This window comes from Aedes albopictus, chromosome 3, assembly GCF_035046485.1.
Source record: "Aedes albopictus strain Foshan chromosome 3, AalbF5, whole genome shotgun sequence".
In the NCBI taxonomy this organism is placed as follows: Eukaryota; Metazoa; Arthropoda; class Insecta; order Diptera; family Culicidae; genus Aedes; species Aedes albopictus.
In genome coordinates, this window is record NC_085138.1 from 401,489,972 (window position 1) to 401,517,603 (window position 27,632).

Consider the following 27,632-nt stretch of genomic DNA (forward strand, 5'->3'; position numbering starts at 1 on the left):
TTGGATATATTTCCATAGAATCCATTACGTGGTTCAAGAAAACTCCTCAAGAGAAAAATGCAAAATACGAGTTTAGCGTCGAATTTTTCATTACAAAAACAAAGCTAGCCATGAAAATGTTTGACACTTCTCAGGTCATTTTGACATACCACACACATGCACGAAAACGACGGATCACATATTCTACTTTATCGATCTTGTTGCCGTCCTTTTCATGCTCATGATACATCTGTCAAAATAACCTAAGAGTTTTTTTTTTAAAAGACAATCACACCGTCTTCGACCTTGCGGCCTCTACAGACTGAACATTACAAACATTTGACAACGGACAACACATATAACACCCAGTGGCACAGTGGAGAATTTTCCGTTTGACGAAAAGTTTTCCCCGACAGGGGCGGGAATCGAACCCACACTCCGAGGCTTACGAGACACCTACACGACTGACGCCGCTAACCGCTCGGCCACGAAGCCCGAGTTGTCAGCTATTTTGAGGTTAAGTTCGTTGGTGTGATAAAGAATGACAGGCAAAGAAAGCCCGTCAATCAATAACTGTGGAAGTGCTCAAAGAACACTAAGTTGAAACGAGCCAGGCCAAGTTTCGGCCTTTTAAAAAAATATTTGTCACTTAAAGAGGCGAAAATGTACATTTTCAGCTTCAAGGGGCGATACTTCAAAAAAGTTTGGGAAACACTACTTTAAAGTTTCCGTTAAAGTCCTTATAGATGTTCTGTCCCAGAAGCCTATCTGACAGATGTTTTGCCAGTAGATTCACCGGAAAATTCTCTAGTTTCTAGGGATCATTGCTTCAAAACTTTCTGTATTAGAACTTCCTAGAGGACCTAAGGAAATTCTTCCAAAAATCTATGAAGCCATCCGAAGAATTCCTCAGGAATTTGTCAATACCCACTAGAAGCCGACAAAATCCTCGAATGAGTTATGTCAATTTACGGAAAAAAGTTACTCTGCAAGAAATTTCATTACGGCTCGACCAGACACTTTACAGGGAAATCCATTTTAGCGGCACCAGAAATTTTGCAAATAATTTGTTCAAGAAAAACAAGCAGTTTTCAGAAACTTCAACAGAATAATTACACTAGTTTACAGCATTTTTGAACTCGGTAAGCTGATGATCATTTTTGGTGTAGAACCATGCCCTGAGTTCGAAAACGCGAAGGAAAAAAAATAACAGCGGATTTTTTTTCGACTTTTCATACATGGTTGATGATTTGAAATCGATTTTTGTTCTATTTTTAAGCAACGTCGCTCACTTGACACATCTTATTCTCCGTAATCAATGCCCCGATTAAGCTGATTTTTTTACTGTAACTCGCCCACATATGATATGTCAAATAAACGTTGAGAAATAATTTTTAGATTGTTTTTTTTTATTGAAAAAAATACATTTCTTAATATATTTTTGGAAATTTGGCTAAAATTTAAGGAGATCGTCCCCAAAACTCGCCAATATCTTAAATTTTATCAATCTGACGCCAAATCTGCATTCAGATGATCGAATGGTATTGTTTTCAGCTTTTAATTTGTGGAAAAAGATTTGAAATTTGTTGAACAAACCGCAAGATATTTGAATTTTTGTAAATTTCAATTTTTTAAATGTTGTAAAACTCGATATTGAGATAAAACTCAAAAACTGCTCTACTTAAAATTTTTTGAAGCACGCTTTCGAAATCAGTGCTAAATTGTACTTCAAAAATTTTGATCGTTGACAGAAGTTCACGACTTTCGTTTTATTTTGTAAACTAGTGTTATCAAGGAAACAAAAACTACATGTCTTTGACAGGGAAGACAGAGAAAACAGAGAATAATGGGGAAACATAGAAGACAGAGAACAGAGAAGACAGAGACGACAGAGAATACAGAGAAGACAGAGACATAGACAGAGACAGAGAAGACAGAGAAGACAGAGAAGACAGAGAAGACAGAAAAGACAGAGAAGACAGAGAAGACAGAGAAGACAGAGAAGACAGAGAAGACAGAGAAGACAGAGAAGACAGAGAAGACAGAGAAGACAGAGAAGACAGAGAAGACAGAGAAGACAGAGAAGACAGAGAAGACAGAGAAGACAAAGAAGACAGAGAAGACAGAGAAGACAGAGGAGACAGAGAAGACAGAGAAGACAGAGAAGACAGAGAAGACAGAGAAGACAGAGAAGACAGAGAAGACAGAGAAGACAGAGAAGACAGAGAAGACAGAGAAGACAGAGAAGACAGAGAAGACAGAGAAGACAGAGAAGACAGAGAAGACAGAGAAGACAGAGAAGACAGAGAAGACAGAGAAGACAGAGAAGACAGAGAAGACAGAGAAGACAGAGAAGACAGAGAAGACAGAGAAGACAGAGAAAACAGAGAACACAGAGAAGACAGAGAAGACAGAGAAGACTGAGAAGACAGAGAAGACAGAGAAGACAGAGAAGACAGAGAAGACAGAGAAGACAGAGAAGACAGAGAAGACAGAGAAGACAGAGAAGACAGAGAAGACAGAGAAGACAGAGAAGACAGAGAAGACAGAGAAGACAGAGAAGACAGAGAAGACAGAGAAGACAGAGAAGACAGAGAAGACAGAGAAGACAGAGAAGACAGAGAAGACAGAGAAGACAGAGAAGACAGAGAAGACAGAGAAGACAGAGAAGACAGAGAAGACAGAGAAGACAGAGAAGACAGAGAAGACAGAGAAGACAGAGAAGACAGAGAAGACAGAGAAGACAGAGAAGACAGAGAAGACAGAGAAGACAGAGAAGGCATGGAAGACAGAGAAGACATGGGAGACAGAGAAGACAAAGAAGACAGAGAAGACAGAGAAGACATAGAAGAAAGAGAAGACCGAGAAGACAGAGAAGACAGAGATGACAGAGATGACAGAGAAGACAGAGAAGATAAGAAAGACAGAGAAGACAGAGAAGACAAATAAAACAGAGAAGAAAGAGAAGATAAAGAAGACAGAGAAGACAGAAAAGGTAGAAAAGATAGAGAAGACAGAGAAAACAGAGAAGAATTTACAGTAACTTTGAGTTTGTTGCATACAAAATACAAAACATTGAAATTATCAGTAAAATGAGATAAAAATCGATATTTTCAGAAATACAAAATAAAAATTTACTTAAACTATTCTAAATATTGAATTGAAATTACTTGTTTTCTACCGCTGTTGCAAAACCGCAAATACAGCGACCAAAATTCCTTCACGTTTCCACCCGAAAAGATTTACGGCCTTCGAAAGCGAAGAAACCAGTTTTTTCGCACCTTCTTCGGAATTTGGAGCCCCTCCTCCTGACAGCACCAGGCAGGTATGAAGTCTCAATGAGTCGAATTCAATATGTACCTTCGACAGCGCTGCTGTTTGAGACGTTCTCCCATTTTAGTTTAAATGTTTGACCTTTTTCCATTCTATAACTGCTAGTTACGACCCAGTTTTCGGACGGGAGTGCATTTTAAACTTATCGCGGGTGAATAGCGTGCCAAAGACCGTCAAGGGCTAGTGCACACGTTCGGCGCCTATCTCTAGCTGCACTAGCCTAGTGTAGTGTGTAACCTAGAGCGATGCGACGTGGTGGGCACCCCCTACCAGGCGACCCGAGGCGAGGGGGAGCCGAGTGAAAGAAAAACTTTCTTTTCATCCACCAAACAAATGGCAGAGAAAATGCATTCACTTTACATCTCTCTGTGCGCGCCGCCATAGTTTTATTTCATTTTTTTTTTTCTTTCGTTCGGCTTGCCTTACTTGCACATTTGCCTGTGCTTATTTGCAGCTCGCAGCTCACAATGGTTGCTCTTTTCTGGCTGAGTCGAAAATGGTGGACACTCCAAGTAATTATAGGGTTGGATTCTGAATCGCTAAAGCGATTGTCACTTGAGGCTGTGCCCTAACTGATACGAATCATATAAATTTCACATAATAGTCACGGAAAACATTTGTGCATGCTTTTCAATCACAACAATTAAAATTTTTCTTTCGGTGTACAGAATCGCAGGTGGTAGCGCAAATGGGTGGATTAAGGAATGAGGGGGCGGGAGGAGTCCACCACTAGTTGGCTGACTGGTCGTCGTCGTCGTCGTCGTTGGTTCGGTAGTAGAAAAAGTGCATATTGTTGTAGTGGAATGTGGCATGAAAGTGGAGAAAGACTGCGACCGCGACGACGACGACGACGCCGACGATGATCTGCGATGGTCGAGTGTGCGCTTTTGTCCATTTGACCTGATTCCGAAGCTCTGTTGCACTTCATTAGCTCGCGATTCTTATTCGCCGCTTTCTGGATCTGTGTTTTATATGCACATGCATAAAAATGTTTAATTGAAGTGTGCTGGGTTTGATTAATTATGGAGAATCACGTTCTTTTGAGATTTGTGGTTGTGCGATGTGGTACCGCTGCGGAGGTTTTGTTGAGAGAAAAGACACGAATTCTACGAGGTCAGTTTTAAAGCAAAAATGAAGTGTTTTAGATTAGTTAGATATTTCGCCATCTCTGGAATTGGTAGTTATTGTTTAGTGATATGTCAATAAATTCAGTACTGTTTGTGCTGAGTTGCACGCCAGGAATGGATCTTCCTGGCTTTTTGGCATGAGCTTTAGTGTGAGCTATCTGATTCCCAGCCAACACGAAGTCATGTATGATGTAGAATAGGATGCTGAAGTGGAGGCCATATGCGTACATGCATCCATTACGACTATCGACGATTGTGATATTGACAAGCACACATGCTCGAGGCATGCCATGCGAAATTTCCATTTCATTTATACTGTGTTGTGTTCACAATATAATTGAGACAACACTTCTCCTTACGAAAGTAAGATTCTCGAACTTTCTTATTTTGCATGATTGTAAAGATTGACCGATGAAGAACACCAACCGTGAGTATGCAAACTACCCAAACTAGGCAGGATTGAACTGTTTGTCATCACTCCTAGTGGAAGGCAATTAGTGGTCTTAAAACCGATTAAGTTTTGTTTATGGAGAATTGAGTAACCATTACCGGCACTACATACACAGTTATCTAGCATCATGTTGAAGAAAGCACTAGTTCTTAAGGACAAACATCTCGAATCCCAGTTTAAAATTGCACCAGAACTTCAGAAACACAAATCTCAAGAAGTGAAAGGTGGTGTAATTTTCATTTTCTTCTTGTTCACTTGTAATAATATTAAAATAAGAAGATCCGATGAGCTAGTTCAGTTTTCAATGAAATTTGTGTGTTCAAAATTGCGAGTAGGTGCAGAAGTCGGCCATTGTGGCGGCCATCTTGAGATTCTAACGGGTCTGTTCCTAAAGCTTCCACCATTTGGTATGGCGCTAGCATTTGTTTCCAAAGTTTTTCGATCGATCACTTACTTAGTACTTTGAGCAAGTGGATTCCCAGACAACCAATTTGCACATATAATGAAGTTTATTTTCTTGCGAAAAGTATCATCACTCGGATCGGGAATCGAACCCTTACCCCATGGCATGGTACGGTAATATGCTTGGTGACGCTATCCGCACGGCCACAAAGCTCCACTAACAACGCTGTATGACTTGAAATTGTATATCATGCGGTGTACGGTGTGCACTGTTGTGATGTAATGTAGCATGTTATACGACCTAATAATATTGGGAAAAACAAACAGTATCGCACTAATGTAATTTGGATAAACAAGCTTCACTTTACCCTTAGCACCAAACACTACTTATGAAACAGGATATACAATTATCATGACATTCTAACTCACCTCAGTGTTTGTTGAAATGCACTTAGTTTACCCGAGCTGTGTGTGTTTATCAGACTATCTGGAGTTAAAAACGACAAAGCGTGATTTCCGACGCAGTTTTCTGCACTGCATCTGCATTCAATCAGCAGCTCTTCCATTGTTAACACATATCAAATCGCATTATGTCTACATTGACGAATCCAGCATATGAAAGATTTTATTCACACTTTAACGAGTTTATATTTACATGTATGCGATTTAATCTGTACATCTATGCGAATTAAACTGGCATAATAAGAAAAGTACCAATTGAAGTCCTATAATCATCCAAGTACGCAATTATACGAATTCGTTTAACACTTTGAGAGTTCACTCGCACGTTTACACGAGTTAATTTCATCGCAATAAAACATCAGAAAATCGTTTACTACGTCCTACCTTATAAAGGTTGGTTTGTCTTCTTATTCGACTTAACCCTCCTTGTGCTTTAAGGTCGTTTTTGATCCAAGCTGTACACTATTTCAGCGAGCTGTTCCCACCGTGATGCATTAGGAAGGTTAACTAGATATCTATAATCTCAAAGATCAATAAGTTCGAACAAAAAAAACAAGCACAAGCACAAATACGATACGACTCCTGGTTGTCTGGGTAGTTGCACATGAAGACAAATTAAAAAGTGATAATTTGGTAACTTTAACTTAGTACTTCAATGTCTCCAGCAATCAAAATTTTATCATAGAACTAACTCTAAAATTTCTATTTGAACTGACTGACAAGACAAAAACCATATTACAAAATGACATTTTCATGTTTATGTATTTTAGAGGTACACAAGCAACAAAGCAGGCGCGGCGATTACTCTTTATCCCAAATTATAGCAGATAATGATTTGAACTCGGGAATTTTTGTTGCAGACAAAACGAAAGCTGAATTTGATGCGTACTTTTCAATTCGAGAATAGTCAATTATAACTAACCCAAAATCGAATCTGTTTGATGTCAGATCTTCAGCAGTGTTACAGTATCTACCGACTCTAACTTACCACTCAAAAATCGCAATGCAAGGCTTAAAAATCTCCAAACTCGTGGTGCACGATCTTTATCCTATACTGTTCAAGTTGGGACAAACTTATGTTGTGGATTGTCGCAACAAATGCAGGTTGCGACATTATCATTATTGTTGCGCGATGGTTGAGTTTTGATTCAGTGCATCTAACTATTAATTGTTTTACAAATCACTTATCATGTATTTTCTTTTTCTTATTATTGCAGGTGAGTTACATCATCATGTTTAGGATACAATTGCAAAGTTGTCCGATTCTCCTTCAACTAACTGTGTGAGTGTGATTCTGCATTTTAAGAGAAATGATAAGTTTACTTTTTATTATTTTTTTCAAGTGAATTTAGAATGGAAAGCATATCCATAATAATATGGTTTACTTTTCGAAAATTGTTTGTACTGGTTTTAAAGTTGTTTTTAAATTTGTTCTATTTATTTATCTTTCATTTGCTCAGTTCATTTATAATATTCTAGCATACTTACACATACTTATATTTTTGTTGTCTAAAAGAGTATTTGTGTTTAATAATATCCCATATCCCACTTGCATACATAATTATTTACCACAATGTTTTTTTTTACAAAAATGTTGCCAGTAATTTAAAAAATTCCATTTATTTTGATGATCAGTAGAGCTTTCTGCATTAATAGGGAAGTGGAAAAATTTCGGCAGAACTCCTCCTCCTTTGGGCACTTTTAATTCAGTCAGTTTTGAACCAATTGAGATATTTTTTTGGAACAAGGTGAGATACGTATAGTATCGAGCCGTGTACAAAATTTCAAGTCAATTGGTTTGGAATTGACTAAGTTACAGCGAAGAGTGCCCGAAATACCGGCCACTGCTCAAGTGGCTCGCTAACCTAATTAATTTTTGCTGAATTTTAGTATTTTTTTCTTATCTGTATTAACGAGATTTCTAGCCGTTGGCTGGTTCATCTCGGGACCCACGCGCTACTTCTCTTCCGAAGGAAGAACTCACATTTTGCGAGTTTGTCGGGAGTGGGATTTGATCTCAGGTCCTCGGCGTTATAGTCACGTGCTTTAACCAAATTTCAGTAAATTGTTTGCTGAAACTTTCAGAACGACAAAATTTATTTAAGGCGTAGTTCTTTACTATCTTGTCTGCTGTTAGTTGAACCATGACTGAACTTGCTCAAATCTACTAAAATTTTGTTGATATTATTTACTTACACATTCTTTATTAGAAACGTAAGATTGTTCAGATGCTTAAGAAGGTGAAGTTAACCTTCATGTACCCGACCCCCGACAACTTATTTTCAGAATGCTGGCATTTTGTCAATTTTCATCCGATTTTTTTTTTTTTTGAAGTCGTCCGCAATTGATCATAAATTGATGCAAGTTTATTACACTCAAGTGGCCATGTAATATCCGGAACCATTCCGGAGATATTTCGGATTGTTTTGGGGCCAGGGGGTGGGAAAGGGGTCTGTTTTGCCAAATGGCTAGAAGTGATTATTTCGTGTGTGTTATTGTGTTTGAGAGGCCCCCGCGGAACCTATTCCAGGTGTTCCAGAGCGAGCATATCAGTTAAAGTTAAAGAGTAGTTCTTTCGATGCTGTTCGGGCTCGTTTGGAAGTTGACCATCAATGTTAACTTCTTTTCCCGGTCAGCCTAGTATAGTGTCGGTAGCGGTTGTCTCAATGGGCTAAGAATAACACTACGGACCAAACGCATTATCGTTTATCTCATCTACAGGGGGTGGCCAAAATGTTTGGGATAGGCAACTTTTTTTCTCTCAAAAAAAATTCAACATGCTGTAACTTTTCATAGAGTGCATCAAAAAATCTCAAGTTTTGACTGTTTATCAACCTGTTATATGTGCATCATTTGTACAAATTTGGGCTCGATTGAATAATTTTTCGCGAAGTTAGAACCGTTTGGGTAAAACACTATTTTTTAGACAACTCATTTTTGAGCTGTCATATCTCGGAAACCAGTGAACCGAATTGAATGAATTTTTTAACGTTTATCAACAATATATTGATACTTAAAACAGCGTTATAAAATGTAATATTTTCTCCCGGCGAATTAAGTTATACCGGGTTGAAATTTTTACACATTTAGAGGAAAATAAGTCAAATTTACAATACCACATAAAAATTACTAAATGTGTTCTTCCTTTAATCTAAATAGGCTCTAATATGTCTGATTAAAGATTACTTGAGAACAGAAGTGGAAAATCTTTGGACATCAACACTAAAATTTATTGACATTGACGTAAAAAAATTACATTTTTTCGAGAAAAATGCAAAAAGTGTCAATCCATGATAACTTTTTTCAGCGTTCAAAAAGTATGTATGTTTTAATATTTTGTGAAGCATTTGTATATTGTTAATGTACGTTCAAAATTTCATTCAATTCGGTTCACTGGTTTTCGAGATATGACAGCTCAAAAATGAGTTGTCTAAAAAATAGTGTTTTACCCGAACAATTCTAACTTTGCGAAAGATTAATCAATCGAGCCCAAATTTGTACCAATGATGCACATATAATAGATTGACATACAGTCAAAATTTGAGATTTTTTGATGCACTCTATGAAAAGTTATAGCATGTTGAACTTTTTTTGTGAGAGAAAAAAAGTTGCCTATCCCAAACATTTTGGCCATCCCCTGTATGATGTTCGTCTGGCTAATATGCCTATTCATGTGAACTCACTTGCCTCTCAATTTGTGATGTCCACCGTGACTCTTTTACACAAAGTTGTATACGTTTTCAAGAAAGCACTCGCTCAAACGTAGTTTTTGCTTGGGTGATTTCTTGAATATTGATGATGCTTTCGATGACGTGCCTTTCAATGTCTCATTGAAAGTCGCATGACATCACAAGCTACCTCTAATGAGCTATAGGCTCTCTTTACGCTTATGCGTTTTACAGTGTACTTTTCAGGGCACTGATTAAACCCGTTGTGGTATGGGCTATGAGCTCTCGCTGCGCTTATGCGTTCATTCCCTCTTCTAGGGCACCCCTTCCTATTCCATCACCTTTCCTTTTCCAAATTCGCATCCCTTGTCCCATTCTCCCTCAGGTAAATGATGAAATAGGCTTATATGCATGGCGATGGCACAAATGTCCCAAATGGAACGTGCCTCTGGAGCCAGCCTTCTGATACCTGAAGATTCAAATGAGAAAAAATAATGTTTTTTTTTTGTTGGGAAATCTAAGAGTTCTGGAGACCCAAAGTTTAGCCATTTATATGAAAATTTCACTATTTTGCGCTCCGTCTCGAAAAGGATATGCAGAAAGTTCTGAATTCAATGCCTGACTCGTCTCTTTCTTCCTACTTTGTGTCTTCCTTTCTATACTCTTTCTCTATACTCTTTTCTCTACATATACATCTTATGTATAAAACGTATGTTAATGGCTATCGCTAGAACCAGAAACGGATTGAAAAAAAAGCCGCTTCTCTTCCTTCCAACTTTACAGCAAGTGTAAATTTTTCATATAACGCCTACAACTTATGCAACCAAGCGCACTGTGCCGCTTCACAGTAATAAACTCACAATCTATCACTTTACTCTTTACATCTGACATTCGCGCACCAATGCGTGAACCCCTATACCAAAAATAAACAATTCCCAACAGCACTCCGAATGAACGTGTGCAACTTGATGTGACGGCCCCATTCTCGCCCATAAAATAGAACTGAAGATGCCTGTTTGTCCCAAACACCTATCTTATAAGTTCCTTGTATAGCTTGTGTAGCTGTTCCGGCGAAACTGGAGAAGCATCTACGGGCGGTCAATCAATTTTCACATTCATATTCATTTTCAAAATCATTTTCCATTCCAATGTTCATAACTTTTCAAAAATGCTGAAATCTTGACCAATTCGTATCTATTGGTCCATGGCATTGGTAAAATTTTGAGAGAGATAACTTGACCGTTTATTAAACAAAATTTCAATATTCCATGCCTCAATGAATAATGCATGATTTTATTTTATTTTTTTTTTTCGTGGGAACATTAGCACATGAAGGTTAAATACGCAATCCTGAAAGGATCAATTTGTTCACTTTAGTTCTATCAGGGATTCCTTCTAGAATTTCCTCAGGATTCTTTTTGAGATTCTCCCAACGAATTCTTTATTGATTTCTCCCACGATTCCTTCCGGGATTCCTTTAGGGATTCTTTAGGATATTTTTTCGAGATTCCTTCAGATAATTTTTCTTGAGCTTCTTCCAAGATTATTTTTGGGATTCCTCTTGGAATTCGTTCTCAAAATTGATTTAGAGATTCATTCAAAAATGCCTCCAGGATTTTTGTAGAAATTCCTTAAATCATTTAGTCGATCTTCCATCATTTCTCTCAGGTTACCATGAAAGATCCATCCTGGAATTTCTCCCCCGAGAAATTTTCATTGATTCTTCCACGAATACTTTCCGGAAGCTCCTGAGGAATTCCCCTCAGGTTTTTCTCTTGAGATTCCTTCCAGGGTTCTTTCAATGATTCTTCAAGAGAAGAGATGAACCAGCCTAGGGCTGAAAATCTCTATAATAAAGAAATAATAATAATAATAATTCTTCAAGATATTCTTTTAGGTATTTTTATAAGTTTGCTTGGAGATTCTCCCAGCATTCTTTCAAGGATACTCCATCATCAGAGATTGTTGCCTTAATTCCATCAGAGATTTCTCTGGAATTTCTTTAGGGATTTATTTCAGGATTCCACCAGGATTGCTCCGCGGATTTTTTCTGGGATGCCTTATCGTATTCATTCAATGATTACACTTCAGGAATGTTCCCTGACATTTTTCCAGAGGTTCCTCCCAGGATCCAGGAATACCATACGGAATTCATCCAGAGCTTTTCCCAGGATTCTTTCAAGGATTCTTCCCGAAACTCTTTTAGGAGATCCTTCAGGGATTTAATTCGGCATGCCTCTCGGGGTTTATGCTAGGATTCCTTCCTGGATTTTTTTCCACAATTCCTTAAGGGCTTCATCCAATTTTCTTCCAAAGGTTTCTCACGTGATTTCTTTCGAGATTATTTCGAACATTTATTTATTAGTTAATGTAAGGGATTCCTCCAGTTATTTGTTCTAGGATTTTTACCGGGGTTATCTTGAGACTAAATTCCTTCCCGATTACTTTCCCAAGGTTCCTGTATAGATAATTCCATGTAAAAGGTAAGATGATCATGCAACGAGCCATTTATTTTTAATTATAAAAAACGATGCAAGGGAATTGAGGAGTGGGAATTTTTTTTATTATTGTACAAATTGATACGAAAGTTCTCAGAATTTGATGATTTTTTTTTTCATAGGTAGGGTTCATGAAGTCCGGAAATTTTTTGAAAGATATTTTATAAGCTATATTCTATAAAATGTGGAATTTGTCCATATGCGATATATGAGCCATTTTCTTTGAAAAATCATCACTAAATAACGAAGCATCGTAGCAAACTTTTTCTTTGACAAAGTTATAGCCGCTGTTCCACTCTACAATTCGTTCTTTGACACCAAACTTCTAGCTCTTATCGTCTTCTTGCAATTTCAATTCAAATGTGCGGCACAGTGCGCAAAAAAGTGCTGACCTTGACAGTTGCAAATTTATGATCTGAAATGCGACGTTTAAATCGAAATTGCAAGCAAACGATAGGACATAGAAGTTTGATGTAAAAGAACGAGTTGTAGAGTGGAACAGGGGCCATAACTTTGCCAAAGCAAGAGTTTTAATTTAATACCCATGTTTCAAAGATAATTGACAAAACCAAATTAAAACACACTATTTTGAGCTATTTTGATCTGGAAAACTAAGTAATTTAACTAAACCAATCGAATCTAAGATGTCATTTGATAGAAAATTCAATAATCTTTCGAATAAGGGTCAAAAAACTGCGATAAGTTTGACCATTTTCAAGTTATAGCCAGTTAAGACAATAATAACACTAGTTTACAGCATTTTTGAACTCGGTAAGCTGATGATCATTTTTGGTGTAGAATCATGCCCTGAGTTCGAAAACGCGAAAGAAAAAAATTACAGTAGAGCGGAAATTTTTTCGACTTTCCATACAAGGTTGATGATTTGAAATCGATTTTTGTTCTGTTTTTAAGCAAAGTCGCTCACTTCAAACATCTCATTCTCCGTAATCAATGCTTCGGTTGAGCTGAAATTTTTACTGTAACTCGCCTACATATGATATGTCAACTAAACGTGGAGAAAGAATGTTTTAGTTGGTTTTTTCTTATTGAAAAAAATACATTTCTTCAAAAAAATTTGGGAATTTTGCTAAAATTTAAGAAGATTGTCCCTTAAACTCGCCAATATCTTGAATTTCATCAATCTGACGCAAAACCTGTATTCAGATGATCGAATGGTATTGTATTCAGCTTTCAATTGATTAAAAAAGAATTAAAATTGGTTGAACAAGACGCAATATATTTGAATTTTAGTAAATTACATATTTTGAAAAGTTGTAAAACTCGATATTGAGCTAAAACTCAAAAACTGTTCTACTTAAAATTTTTTGAAGGTCGGTTTCGAAATCAGCACTAAATTGTGCTCCAAAAATTTTGGTCGTTGACAGAAGTTCACGACTTTCGTTTTATTTTGTAAACTTGTGTAATCAGAAACATCCCTAGTAACATTTTACAGTATGCGGCAGGAAAAAATGCGAAAGTGTTTTTCAACTTCAAACCTCATTTTCGTCCATTTGACATTAACCAATCTATGTTTCAACGTTCCATGATCTATAATAGGCTAGTTTTCTGAAAAGTTAATTAAAAAATTTCCCATTTTGGTCACTAACCTTTACAGGGCGGCGCCTGAAGATGAAGACAACCAGAATTTTCAAACCGCAGAAAATCGCACAGGTCGCTAAATTTCGCATTTGATAAAACAAAATTTTTGATTTTCTCTACAATATCATCAAATATATGTACTTATTTCATCTGGTATGTGAAACTACATGGCTCTGGATCAGTGTTGTTTGGTTGTTCATCGAATTTGAGCTAATTTTGTTACTGTTATAGTCATTTTGTTTAATGACCATTGGGCGCGCAGTTTATTGATATCCGCTTATTAGGCCTACATTATCACATGTTAAACATCAAATATGTTCATTTTTATTTTTCAGTGCTAGAATATAGACATTGACTGATACACTGTCATGAAAAAATAGTCATACATATCCCACATTTAGCGTGTAATAGTGCCTTGAACTTTTCGCATTTTTTCCTGCCGCACCCTGTATAGTCAAGTAGATTATAAGAGTTTTTTGGAACCATAATAAAACCAAAATAAAAGGCGTTAGGTTTTATGACGGTTTTAAAAACCACTACAAGGCTAATTGGCCATCAAAATGTTACTTGAGATGGAAAGTTCAATAACTACGTAACGGTTGAGATTTGACCATATGCGTACAACAATTTTTTCATCATTTATGGTCCTCTATCACCCTTAAAAAGTTTGCACTCGTGAACCTAACACCCTGTATAGTAATAATAATAATAAAATTTTTTTGGCTGATCTACAAAAGATAGAGTTCATTAGCTTTCGTTTCGTGTGTTAATGCTTAATGTACGACCTTTAATTCCTGAGATATTGGGTTTCAAAATGTGCTAATTTAAAAAAAATAAAATGTGAATAACTCACTTAGCAGTGATTTCCAACCCTATGTTCCTTGGCCATTTTTTCATTACTTTTGAAGATCTAACTGCCCTAAAATTTTGTAAAGTCCGGAACCAATTACCCTGTGTATATGAAGCCTACCTGTGAAAAAAATTTCATTAAATTCTGAGAACCTTTGTACTAATATGTACGATAATAGAAAAAAATCCTTAGTGTCAAAAAAAACAATCCAATCGATCACAATACGGATCAGAATGTAACGATAGTATACAAGTTTTACAGGAATAGAACTTGAGAAAATTAAAAGATGCTGAAAACCTTCATCGAAGAATTTTATTTCAATATTTTTGTGAAATTAGGTTTATTTTATAGGAACTTGACTATCGATACCAAATTGATTTTAAGATATTAATTATGAGATACCTTGGACGTTAACGATTTGATCTAAACTTCGTTGAAACTTGAAAGTGATTTTGTTATGGGGAAAAGTATTCATATCATGTTATATAGGTTTCCACTACACGGTAAGTTTTTAGTATAATCTCAAAACAAGATTTCTAAGATTCTAACAAGTATATGCTGAAGTTTTTTCTGTTTTATATGTTATTCTAACATCGATAACGAAGAGCACTTCTGTAAGAACACCCATCTCAACTACAAAGCCATTTCAATCGCCTCACTGACCTTAAATCAATCAACGTTAGAAGAACGCAACGATTCTTTTCCTCAAGTGCTAATCGCTCCCACGAGAACCGCATTCCAGCAGCCGAACGGATTTGACCTTTTCCGTCGATTGCGGGGCCGCTACCATGTACGAGCGTTAATTAAAAGCACGCACAAGTATAGGCACTATAGCAAGGCCTGCCGCTCCGGCACACATTGGAATGATTTATTTACTCCCTCCATCCATCCGAAATGCACTTCTGTTGCTTCCCCTTTTATATTTTCTTTCTATCTTCGCGTTTCCTTGGAGGAGCCATATCTCAAAGACCGCGAGAATCCGGGAATGATTCTTACACCGACTGTGAGAGTGAATGTTCCATACACGGCAACGTGTTGCTCCCTTCCGTTCTTTCTGGCTTTCTACATTCAGTCATTTCACTTCCCATCATTTCGGAAAACGACCAATCGACCGGGCAGTTCCCCAAAAAAACAAGCCTTCCTCCAATCCAACCAAGACGGACGACGACGCCTCCGCCGCGCCGAGTCGCCGGAGTTCACGTGAAGTCGCTTTTGGCGTTCTCGGTGTCAACTCCACCTCGCACCCGTTTGGCTTACATTCCACAACCATAGATAGGGATTGAAGGTCATCTTTTCTGCTTCTGATTCTACCTATTCAAACGCGGGGGCAAGCGGGAGGGAGGAAACTGCTCCTCGTAGTCCTCGTAGCGCAGCAGTCAATGGACCACTTTTAGCCAGATTCACCGAGATCTACACGTAGCTCTCTGTCTATAACATCAACTGGTAGCTAGTAGCTAGGTAGCTACCGACGTAAACGTAGAACCGGTCGTTCATTCCCGTTGTATGCTAGCTAGGTGGCTATTGCTGGCTGCGACGACGTGCTACTGCTGCTGCAATCCTGATGGGTATACGAGGGAACATCTAGCAGACGGGTTGGCTCTTTGGTTGGGTTCACGTTCTGTCCGTCGTCCCTTCGCAGCCTTAGTCGGCGTCGTCGTTGTCGTTGTTATCGTCGTCCACGCCGTCGTCTCCCTTCGACAGTGGTTTCCAACTGGAGTTTGAGGTTCACCAGCATCTCATGCTGTTTGGTACGAAAAGTTAGCAATGGCGTATGAGAACCTAGTTTCGGAAGATTATTTGCCGGGAGTGCGTTAATCGTCGCTGAAAATAATCAGTGAGCGAAAAATAAAGAAAATGTGTGTGAGTTTTCCTAATAAAGTTATTTTCGATTTGAAAAAGTTTGAAAACTTCTCCCCCAGCAAGTAGATTCATGAGAAAATGCAGAAAGAGAAGGAACACAAAACTGTGGATACCACCACACCACCACCCGAAACCACCAACAACCACTGGGAGCGAGTGCGATGTCGATGTGCCGTCGTCGTCGTCATCGTCATCGTTATTCCGTCCATTCCGTTGGTCGTCCGTCGTCGTCATCCCAATCCCTATAGTAGTATAGTAGGTCTCGACGACTTTGTGTCTTCTCCCTGCACTTACGTCCTCGACGGTCGGTCGGTCGTCTGCACGCTGCTGACTGGTAGGGCGCGCGAAGGGTTCCCCGTTCCTTGTGGTCTGTGACTTTTCAGAAACCTACACAGGAATAACGAAGATTGGGGGAAGGAGAAGCGACAATTTTCGATGCTACTACACTGACTGGCTGTGGCTGCTGCCTGCAGGGTTCCATGGGTGAGAAAGGGGATTTTTCTCCCAGGCTTCGGAAGACTGTTGAATCGTTGTCACTTCATTAGGATTGGTGAAGGGATTCCGACGGGTGGTCGGCAGGCGCAAGGAGTGGGAGAACCATGTGTTTTCAGTTTTTGTTTTGATCCTTGTAATTCAGGCCATATGTTTCGTCCTCTGAATAGTTATCATCTTATACTTTTGCGTTAACTTTTAGAAAGATGTTGCCAGTGCTGTCATGGTAGAATCAGAGCTGATTACTCAGGGTTTCCGAATTTCAGGGTTCCTTATACGATTACGTCCCACTGATATAACTACAATATTGTGCATTTGCACATTATTTAGATGATTTTTCCTGATCTTGATGACAGTTCTTCAGATAAGACACCATAAACTAGTAGCCCAGACAACCAGAAATCGCATAAGGATGTACGCTGTACATCTTATAAAGTACTATTTTAACTCCCTATCGCATATATATATATACGGCTGAGGGACAATTTTCATCGCATATGATGTTATTTTTTGAACTTATTGCGATGTATCTGGTAAAATCATATAAGAGTGCAAATTAACTTTTATAATGTATAACTACATCGTTGTATTCTGATGTTTTATTGCGACGAACTTTACTTATTCGCAAAAGAGTTCGAGCGGACTCGAAAAGTGTCAATTGAATTCGTATAATTGCGCACTGCGATGATTATACGACTTCGCTTGGTACTTTTCTTATTATGTCAGTGAAACTTGCATTGATGTACAAACCAAGTCGCATAAAAGTAAAAATAAACTCGTTAAGATGTGCACACAAACTCGCATAAGCTAGAATCGTTAACGTTGGTATATTGCTATGTGATATGTAATAACAAGGAAAGAGGTGTTGCTGGAGTGCCAAAAAGCTACAAGAAAGTTAACATTCATAATTCTGGTTACAAAACAAGTTATAAAGTCATCATTTTTGTTTTAATGACCTGATAATTTATAATGGGTGGTGCTAGCAAGAGAGAGGTAGTGATAACTGTGCGGGAAATCACGTTTCGTCATTTTGAGCTCCAGATAGCGCAGGGAAACCAAGTGCATTCCAACATTGAGGTGAGTTAGAAGGTCATGATATTTAATCAGTGTGATTCATAAGTAGTGTTTGGTGTTCAGTGTGAAGTGTGGCTCGAAAATCCAAAGGTTCTTAGTTCAATACTGAGGTGACAAAAATTGTTTTTTTTTTATTATTATTAAGTCGCATAAGATGCTATATTACATCGCAATACTGCACACCGTGCATCGCATAAGATATCACCTGAAGTCATATAGCTTTATCATTTTTCCGTCAATGCACGTATATCGCCTCCACTTTTGATGTAACTTTACCGCATAAAAGTACGTATAACATGAACATAAACTTCATTATACGTGTAAATTGGTTGTCTGGGAGGTCAATGTTGTTTTTAAGTAATCTCTATAAACAATAATTTCGGGGAAACTTTACTCGAATTATTCTTTTACGTATTTTTTCTGGAATAATTGTAAGGTTGGCATTCTTGTAGGAATTTATTGTATGAGTTCAGCAAGAATTCCTCAATAGATTCCCTTCAACAATTACTTTAGAAAATATTTCTTCCCATATATTTATTAAGAATTTTCTCCAAGATCGCCTCCAGGAACACCACCAAAATTTTCATCAGGAATTGTTTCGGAATTTTTACAGAAAGAAGATTCTTGCAGGAATTCCTTGGATGATTTTAGCAATTTCCAGAAATTTCTCCCATATTTTTTTGGGAATTTTTCAAGAGATTCTGAACAAATTTCTCAAATTCCTTTGGAAACTTCTCAAGGATTTCCTCCCGGGATACTATCACACTTTTTCTGAGGAATATCTCTTTGGGATTTCTCCAAAAATGTCCCTGAAATCTCTGACAGAATTTTTCCAGGAATTACTCCAGGGACTTGTTTAGGTATTCCTCCAGAAGTTTCTTCAAACAATGCAGCTTCATAAATTCTTTATAGATTCTTACAGAAATTCTGAAAGTCTCTTTAATAAAGACAAATCAATCAATACAGAAATTCGTCCAGAAATGCCAAAGTTCTATCGGAATTTATTCAGAGACCCTTTCAAGAATTCCTACAAGGACTCCGGAAATTCCTATTGTGTTTCCTATAGGTATTCCAACAGAGATTTTCTCAGGTATTGCTTCAGAAATAAATCCAGGAATTATTCGATAGCACTTCATTCGAAATACGTCTAAGAAATTCTAAAAAGATTCCTCTTGCAATTCCTCAAAGAGGTTTTCCAGTTGTACAGTAGTTCATGTCCTTTGAGAATTCATCAAAACCATTTTCAAGAATTCTTTTAGTAATTTTTCAGTGTTCTTTGAGAAAATTCTTCAAAGCTTTTCTCAAGAATTTCTGAGAAATAAATTAAAGGGTTTCCGGCCATTTCATAAAATGCCATTTGGCCGAATGCCGTTTGGTCGAATGCCATCTGGCCGAAAGGGTCATTTGGCCGAATGACGCACGGTGTAAAATCTCGATTATTATCGATCTTTCATGTACCTCGAATTTATCTTCGATAATGAATAGTATTTGGGGTATACATTCATAATCGGGAGACTAAAAAATACACTCCCGTTCAAAAGTTTGGGGTCACCCCCTCAAAAACATGTCATTTTTTTAGGCCCATATCTCCGAAAATTTGCGTCCGATTTCAAAACCCTAGGTTTCATTCAAAAGATAATAAGTCAAAGAAACTTTGAACATGATTTAAAAGAAACTTTTTCAAAAAATTTTGTATGTAAACTTAACCCAAAGTTGCCAAATTTTCTAAAAAATGAATATAAACTTACGGCAGTGTCGCTGGAAGTTGGATCGACCAAATATTAAGATGAGAGCGGTAATATGACCCATTTTCTATTAGCTTTCAACTGCTTTTTACAGAACTTAGCTAAAAAATCTAGAAAAAAAGTTATTAAGTAAATTAATCCTTGATGTCATCGACCAAAAGTTTGGGGTCACCCCTCAAAATGCTGTATCGGCCAAAAGTTTGGGGTCACTATCGTAAAACATGGAAAAGTGATTTGTTGATATCTTTGTCATCTTTCATTCAATTTTAATTCTTCTTGGCTTATTTGAAACAAAATGAATGATACTTACTGCATAGCCATTGAACCTCACATATTTGTTGAAATTTACATACTAAAACTTAACGTAAAGTTGCCTCATTTTTTGAAGCGTGGTAAAATGTGCTAACTTTACATAACATTTTTATATACAAAAATCGTTAAATACGTTAAGTTGAAGACATCAAACGTAAATTTAGTTAATTATCTTAGAAATGAGCCAAAAATAATTAAAATTGAACTATGGATGACGAAGATATCACCAAATCACTTTTCCATGTTTTACGAAAGTGACCCCAAACTTTTGGCCGATACATCATATTGAGGGGTGACCCCAAACTTTTGGTCGATGACATCAAGGATTAATTTACTTAATAACTTTTTTTCTAGATTTTTTAGCTAAGTTCTGTAAAAAGCAGTTGAAAGCTAATAGAAAATGGGTCATATTACCGCTCTCATCTTAAAATTTGGTCGACCCAACTTCCAGCGACACTGCCGTAAGTTTATATTCATTTTTTAGAAAATTTGGCAACTTTGGGTTAAGTTTACATACAAAATTTTTTGAAAAAGTTTCTTTTAAATCATGTTCAAAGTTTCTTTGACTTATTATCTTTTGAATGAAACCTAGGGTTTTGAAATGGGACTCAAATTGGCGGAGATATGGGCCTAAAAAAATGACATGTTTTTGAGGGGGTGACCCCAAACTTTTGAACGGGAGTGTATTTCACCGGCGAGAATTTTTTCATACATTTTGTGTGGGACGTCTTTTATTCTAAAACAGTATATATTGAATTTTAGTATGGAAAATAGCCAAAAACAGCTAAATCAAAATTTCCCCGATGGAATATTTGCAAATTTTCCATTCATACTATTAAGCCGAAATTCTGACATTTTATGAAGAAAAATCCGAGGTACATGAAAGTTCGATAATAATCGAAATTTTGACACCATGTGACGTTTGTAATTAAGAATGCAATTTAGATTAATTATATGTGTGAAAAATTAACCTAAGTCAGTGCTTCCCAAACTGTGCGCCGCGGCGCCCTGGTGCGCCGCGAACCTTTCCCAGGTGCGCCGCAGGATTTTGGCTTTTGCGACGAAACAAAAAAAAAACAAACTCTTGATTTGTATTGCGGAACACCTTTAATTTTTTTTATATTAGTAATACTAGTGTCGCTCACTTTTTTTTAATCTTTCCTGACTCTTCGATTGTTTCATAGGTTTTCTGGTATCAAACATATCAATTGAAACCACATTTTAAAATTTCAAGTTTTTGATTTTGTTTTTGCTTCAGCTTAACTTTTGATTTTACTAAAACTTATCCAAAGTTTTTAATTTCAAGAACATTATTTACGTTCTTTTCAGAATAATTACAAGGTCTTCGAAATAGCTTAGCGGCATGCAGGTTTGCCGATCTGGTAGTGTGAAGAGCTAGCTTTGACCTTTTCGAACCGAACTGTTTTATCAGTACTGCCGCAACCTCGCTGAACTCGAATAAGTTTGTTATGCTCGGTTTCATCAATGGGGTTATAATCCAGGCCCAAAGGGTTAAGTTGAAATTCATGAAAATAAATTCAATCAAAGCCCACCTGGCAGGTCTTTTTTTTTTTTTTAATCCGTGTTGGGTATTTCCATCACTGCGACCAGTTTTTTGATCTATTGTGACATATGCCCCTGATAAGTTTTATTATAGCTATGTATATCAAGATGACGTACCACTATTGTGAGTGATCGCCATCGTTTGATTAATAGCATTAACCCAGCACGGTTCGACATTTCGAATGAACTGCACTACCGTACTGGGTGTTGTTCTCCAAATGTCAGAGGGTTCTAACAGCCCCTTGACGAAGAACTTACGTCTAGTTGTAAAGAGTGCCGGACAGTGGCACAGTAGATGTTCCGAGTCTTCTTTATCTGTGCCGCAAAAGCGACACATATCATCTTGAAGTTTTCCCATAAGCTTCAAGTGATATCGGCTCGGACAATGACCTGTTATAAGCCCAGTATATACGCTCAGATCTTTTTTGGAAAGATCCAGTATTTTACAAGTCTTAGAAACATTTGGAATAATAAATCGCCTTGCTTGTCTTGCTATACAAGTGTTTTTCCAATTGTTCGTCACTTTCGAATGTTCTCTTATTTTGAACTCCATTCGCAAAGCACAGGCAGATAGCCCACAAAAAGGTTCGGGCCCTATGAACTGAAGAGATGATCCAAGCCTTGCTAATTCATCGGCTCTTTCATTTCCATCAATTCCACAATGGCCAGGAACCCAATATAAGTTGACCTGATTACGACAGGACAGATCTTGAAGTGATTTAATGCACTCCCAAACATGTTTTGATGTACATACCGCTGACTTCAAAGCATTTAGTGCTACTTGACTGTCAGACAATATGCATATATTTGAATGCCTATAGTTTCTTTGCAAACATATATTAGAGCATTCTAAAATTGCTTGAATTTCTGCCTGGAATACAGTTGGATACTTTCCCATGGGTATCGACAGGTTTATCCCTGGGCCAGTTACTCCTGCTCCCACTTTGTTGTTCAATTTTGAACCGTCTGTATAAAAAATAATCGATCCTGGTCGAAATTCTGGACCACCGACTCGCCACGAACTTCGATCAGGGTCATAAACTTTAAACATACGGTCAAAATTGTACTTTTTCTCCATCCAGTCTTCGTTGTTCATAACTATGGAGTTTATGCCAAAAGTTTTTAGAATACTAAGATGCCCATTAAGGTCACCTTCCAAGAGGTTCGTAGATCTTTTGATTCTTAGAGCGCTCTTTTCAGCTTCAAATTGTATAAATTGATGTAATGGAAGCAAGTGTAATAAAGCATCCAATGCCAATGAAGGAGTGCTTCTCAATGCTCCAGTTATTGAGAGAGTCGCTAGTCTTTGTAATCTTCCTAGTTTTCTCTGAGCGACGGATTCTGTGGTTTTCTGCCACCAAACCAGTGAGGCATAGGTGATCCTGGGTCTCACGATTGCCGAAAAGATCCAATAAATCATTTTCGGTTTCAATCCCCACTGCTTACCAAATTTTTTTTTTGCTTATCCAAAGAGCATTTGTCGCTTTTGTGATTATCTGCTCTAGGTGTGAATTCCAATTCAGTTTGCTGTCAAGGACTACTCCGAGGTACTTGACTGTATTTGAAAGATCTATAGATATGCCTTTCAGGTATAAATTATTTATAGAAAATTTTCTCCTCTTTGTAAATGGTACAATAGTAGTTTTTGAAGGATTTACATTCAATCCTTCCCTATCACACCACGATGAGATACAATTTAGAGCAATTTGCATTCTGTTTGCGATGATTTGGTCATATTTCCCACGAACTATTATGACTATATCGTCTGCGAAACCAATTATTTCAAATCCCTGTGATTCTAAGTTTTTCAGAAGATCATCAACTATCAAAGACCACAGAAGAGGTGATAAGACGCCTCCTTGTGGGCACCCTTTCACTGCTCTAACAGATATAGAGGAGCTTCCAAGGTTTGCTGATATCTCCCTTTTGGCTAACATTTCATTAATCCAATCAACAACACATTTATTGAAACCTCGTTTCATCATGGCCGTTGCTATTGAATTATGAGATGAATTATCAAAAGCTCCCTCAATGTCAAGAAAAGCAGAAAGAGCAATTTCTTTGGCATTAAGAGATTTTTCAAGTTTTGTAACAAGTTTATGTAATGCTGTTACTGATGATTTACCCTCTTGGTAGGCAAACTGGTGTTTGCTGAGAGGATTTTCAATAAGATATGATGATTTTATGTGCTCATCAATTATTTTTTCCATAGTTTTTAGTAGTACAGACGATAAGCTTATTGGCCTAAAGGATTTTGGCAGTGTTTTATCCTTTTTATTGGCCTTGGGGATAAAAATCACCCGTACTTGTCGCCACCCTACTGGAATGTAACTTAAAGATAAGCTGGCTTGGAAAAGTTTAGTTAAAATAGGTGTTGAAATCGCCTTTCCCTTCTGCAGTAGTACAGGAAGAATTCCATCCCTACCAGGTGATTTGAAGGGTGCAAAGGAGTCAATCGCCCATTCAACTTTCTTTTCAGTAAATATTTGTTTGGCCAAAGTGCAACTATCGATCCTGTCTCTATTTGATCCAGTCGTTCCGCTCATTATTTCATGATCATACGTCCTAGTTTCAATAACGCCAGTTTCTGTTACAGCTGAACTTTGGTCTTCAGTTGAATTGATTACTGAACAGGGAAAATGTGTTTTCATCATCAACTCTAACGTTTCATTTGCAGAATTTGTAAAAGTCCCATTTTCTTTTTTCAGTGTTCCCAACCCGTTAGAATGATCCTTTGCAAGGATTTTTTGCAACCTGGCGGTTTCTGGAGTAGTTTCAATGTTTTCACATGTATGCCTCCAGTTAATCCTTTTTGATCTTCTTATTTCTTTATTATAATTTGAAAGGGATTCCTTATATGGGCCCCATTGTTGAGTTCGTTTAGCCCAGTTAAACATTTTCCGGGTTTTCTTTCGAAGTTTGGCTAATCGGTTATTCCACCATGGAACATCTCTGTTTGTTGAGCGTTCTTTGGCAGTGCAGCTTTTATTAAATGCATTCAAAATCAAATTTGATATTTGTTTTGAACTTTCTTCAAGTTCTGTGCATGATTTTGAGGATGTTTGTAATGTGTTTACTCCAGCTCTCAGCTCTGAATTGTAAAGCTCCCAGTTTGTTTTTCTGGGATCTCTTATAGTTTGTGTGAGTTGTTGACCAGCCTCATACTCGAATAAGATTTGCATATGATCCGATAATGATGCTTCATCAGATACATGCCAATTTTTTATTTTTTCCGAGATTTTCGGACTACACAATGTTAAATCAAGTACTTCCTGCCTTATTGCATTTATAAATGTTGGTGCTTCTCCCCTATTACATATGTCTATTTCATTGTTATAGATATAATCTAAAAGGTACTCACCTCTGCTATTGATGCCCGTGCTTGCCCATACCGTGTGATGGGCATTTGCATCGCAGCCAATTATAAACGCTTTATTTTGTTTGTTGCAGTATGTAACAAACTCTACCACTTCCGGTGGAGGAACTTCTCCTATGTCTCCCGGAAAGTATGCTGATGCAACGTAGATTTCCGTTTTGCCATTGGTTGTTGGCACCTCCACCATTACTGCGACGATGTCTCTTTTTATAAATTCTGTAATTGGGACAATATTTACATTTCCATTTATTAAAATTGCAGCTCTGGGAGCAAGCTGCCCAGAGTTGTAGATTAACTTACAAGATGTAGGAATTCCTGCTATCCTACTGTTAGTTGTCCATGGCTCCTGGATTAATGCGATATCCAGTTTGCTCTTCGTAAATCTTCTGCAAAGTACAGCAGTTGCTCCCTTCGCATGGTGAAGATTCACTTGAATAAACTTAATTTTTTTGCTGTTGAAGATGTCGTTGTTCGCCGCTTGAGCGGGGATTTACTTCATCCCCTTGCTTGGTTGTGCGACACCCCTTATTTAGATTTTTCCCATCTGGAATCTTCAGTTCTCGGTATTCTGGGTTAAATCCTTTGTTTGTCGGTTTCTTTTCACTTTTTTTAGCGCCGACAGTATTTGCAGTGTGACCAGTAGCTTTACGGTTTGTTTTTGCTTCCCCGACTCCACTTGGTCCTGGGATTTCCTCAATCTGGTCTACGACCATCTTGTTATCGCCAGTGCCTACGTGGGTCTGTCGAGAATCATTGTCATCCCTACTCCCTGGTCTTTCACTGCCATCATGTTGGTACTTCTTTTGGAATTTCTTCCTAAGATAAGCAATCCCAAATTTGAAGTCGAGATTGTATTCACTTTTTTTGATAGAGCTCAGCGAAGCTCCGTCGACAGTGAAAACGAGCTCGACGTGTCTTTGACTTACGACATTGCGCTGCAGTATTCTCCACAAATCAACAGTAAGCCCATCATTTTGGCTTTCCAAGAGCGCCAGAATCTCTCCATTACTGTCTTCTGCACTCCATGGGAAAAAGCCAATCAAGATTTCAGGTTGCGGGATTTCGCTTTCATCAACCGCCAGTAATTCTGCCCCTTGCCAGGGTGTTATCGAAGTGATTGTAGTTTTAAGCCAGTTTGCTGTTTCCTGGTTTTTGCATACAATGACTAGGTATCCAGGTTTGAACGCACACAAACCGAATTTTGGTTTCAGGGCCTCTTTTCGCTGTCCTGCAACTTTCGCCAATATGGCCTTACTTGTAGCTGCCATCTGTTCTTTCGTGAGCTCCACATTCGGATATTCTTTTGGAAGAATTCCTACTTTTACAGAGTTGACTACATCTCTGTAGGAGTGGTTAATCATACCCTCAGTTCTATGAGATCCTGAGTGTCTAGATTGTGCTTCATCGATACGATGTTGCACTGAGCTGCCTGGAGGTCTACGAGCACCCCAGTCATTACGTGCTATTTTGGCGGGTGTTGGATTGCCGCTTGTATTTGACCCATTCAAGTCTGAATTTCTCTGTCGTTTTGACAAATCTAGTTGATTGAGTGGTATTTGAGCCATTTTATGAGCTTCTTCTCGGCTATACCCACTATCAATCAGTTTTTTGAAGCGCTTTTGACCTGCTCCACTTAGTTTCTTTCCAATTGTTCCCTTATTATCGGCAAACTGGGATTTGGTCTGCCCATCCGATTTCACGGGAACTATTGCCGGTGGCGGAGTTGACAATAATGTTACATTGATGCCATCTTCGTAGTCGTCGTCGTCATCGTAACCATCATTACCTTCGACACCATCATTATCCGTGTTTAGGATGGAGGAAGAACAGGAAAGTACATCGTCGACGGATTTGCTTCCAAGTTGGAAATCTTCTCCTTCCCTTTCTCTGTCTATTTCCATCTTTGATCCACTCATGATGACTTTATTTATCTGCTGCTGTTAAAATATAGAGAGTAGCAATTCTAGTTTTAAGATCGAGTAAGCAATACAACAAAAACTAAAGCAAAATAACTAGGATAGAGGAAAAAAAAAATGGAAAGAAAAGCAGAAAAATAGGCAAAATATAATAGTAATTAATGTTTAAAAAAAAAAATATATATATAAATGTAGACAATAGTAAAGCAAAAATAAATTAATAATAAAAAGGAAATAATAATAGTAAACAGTCTAGGTAACAAAATATTTGATTATTATTTGATTAAGCAAAAAAAAATAATTTAACTGTGAAATTGGTGATAAAGTCATTAATAGTGTCTATGTTTCTTATTTTAGTCTTTCCCCCCTTTTACGTGAAGGGAGCTTTTTTTCCCCGCTCTCCCCAACGCATTCATTTTTGGCTATATGCGAGGGCCACACGCCATAGATGGTATGAGTGTGTTGATCTCACTAGCCCGAAAATGTTTCTCACTATCAATACAGTTAAAGTGACCGAAGTCAGATGGCGGATTATATCAACTGCAGTATTTAATGCACCTCACTAACCAACTGTTTGCTACTATTGCCGTATTATAGCCGCACTATTTCAATGCTTGCTTAGTATCCAAGCCAAAGAGGCAAAACACGAGAAGTAATTATATATTTCTTCCCAAAAAAAAACAAATCACCTCACAAGGGATGAGGGAGGCAAGAACTTGCATGCAAGTTGCATGAAGTCCATTGATTGACACACACGATGCACTTGTTTTGTTTTCTCCCTTGCTATAGAATTTAGCTGGGAGATAAAACCACTTATTTCACTAATAATTTAGCAATTAACAGCCTACTTACATACAAAATAAGATTCGCAGCACTCGAAATATACCGTGCACGTATCACTCACAAATAAAAAAAAGCACTATCA

General features: G+C 37.7%; 1 protein-coding gene across 1 annotated transcript; it reads right to left on the reverse strand.

Annotated features, from left to right (window-relative positions):
- Positions 1-24,397: 24,397 nt before the first annotated feature.
- On the reverse strand, positions 24,398-27,618 carry LOC134291955 (uncharacterized). The gene is made up of 2 exons (XM_062860460.1): positions 25,092-27,618; positions 24,398-25,007 (listed from the first exon to the last, which is right to left on the reverse strand). The coding sequence occupies exon 1, from the start codon at positions 26,705-26,707 to the stop codon at positions 25,232-25,234; it is 1,476 nt and encodes a 491-aa protein (XP_062716444.1). The 5' UTR covers positions 26,708-27,618; the 3' UTR covers positions 24,398-25,007; positions 25,092-25,231.
- Between the last annotated feature and the right edge of the window lie 14 nt (positions 27,619-27,632).

Excerpts from the sequence above, each read along its gene's own strand:
- LOC134291955 (XM_062860460.1), bottom strand. The coding sequence starts at position 26,707 with ATGAGTGGATCAAAGATGGAAATAGACAGAGAAAGGGAAGGAGAAGAT.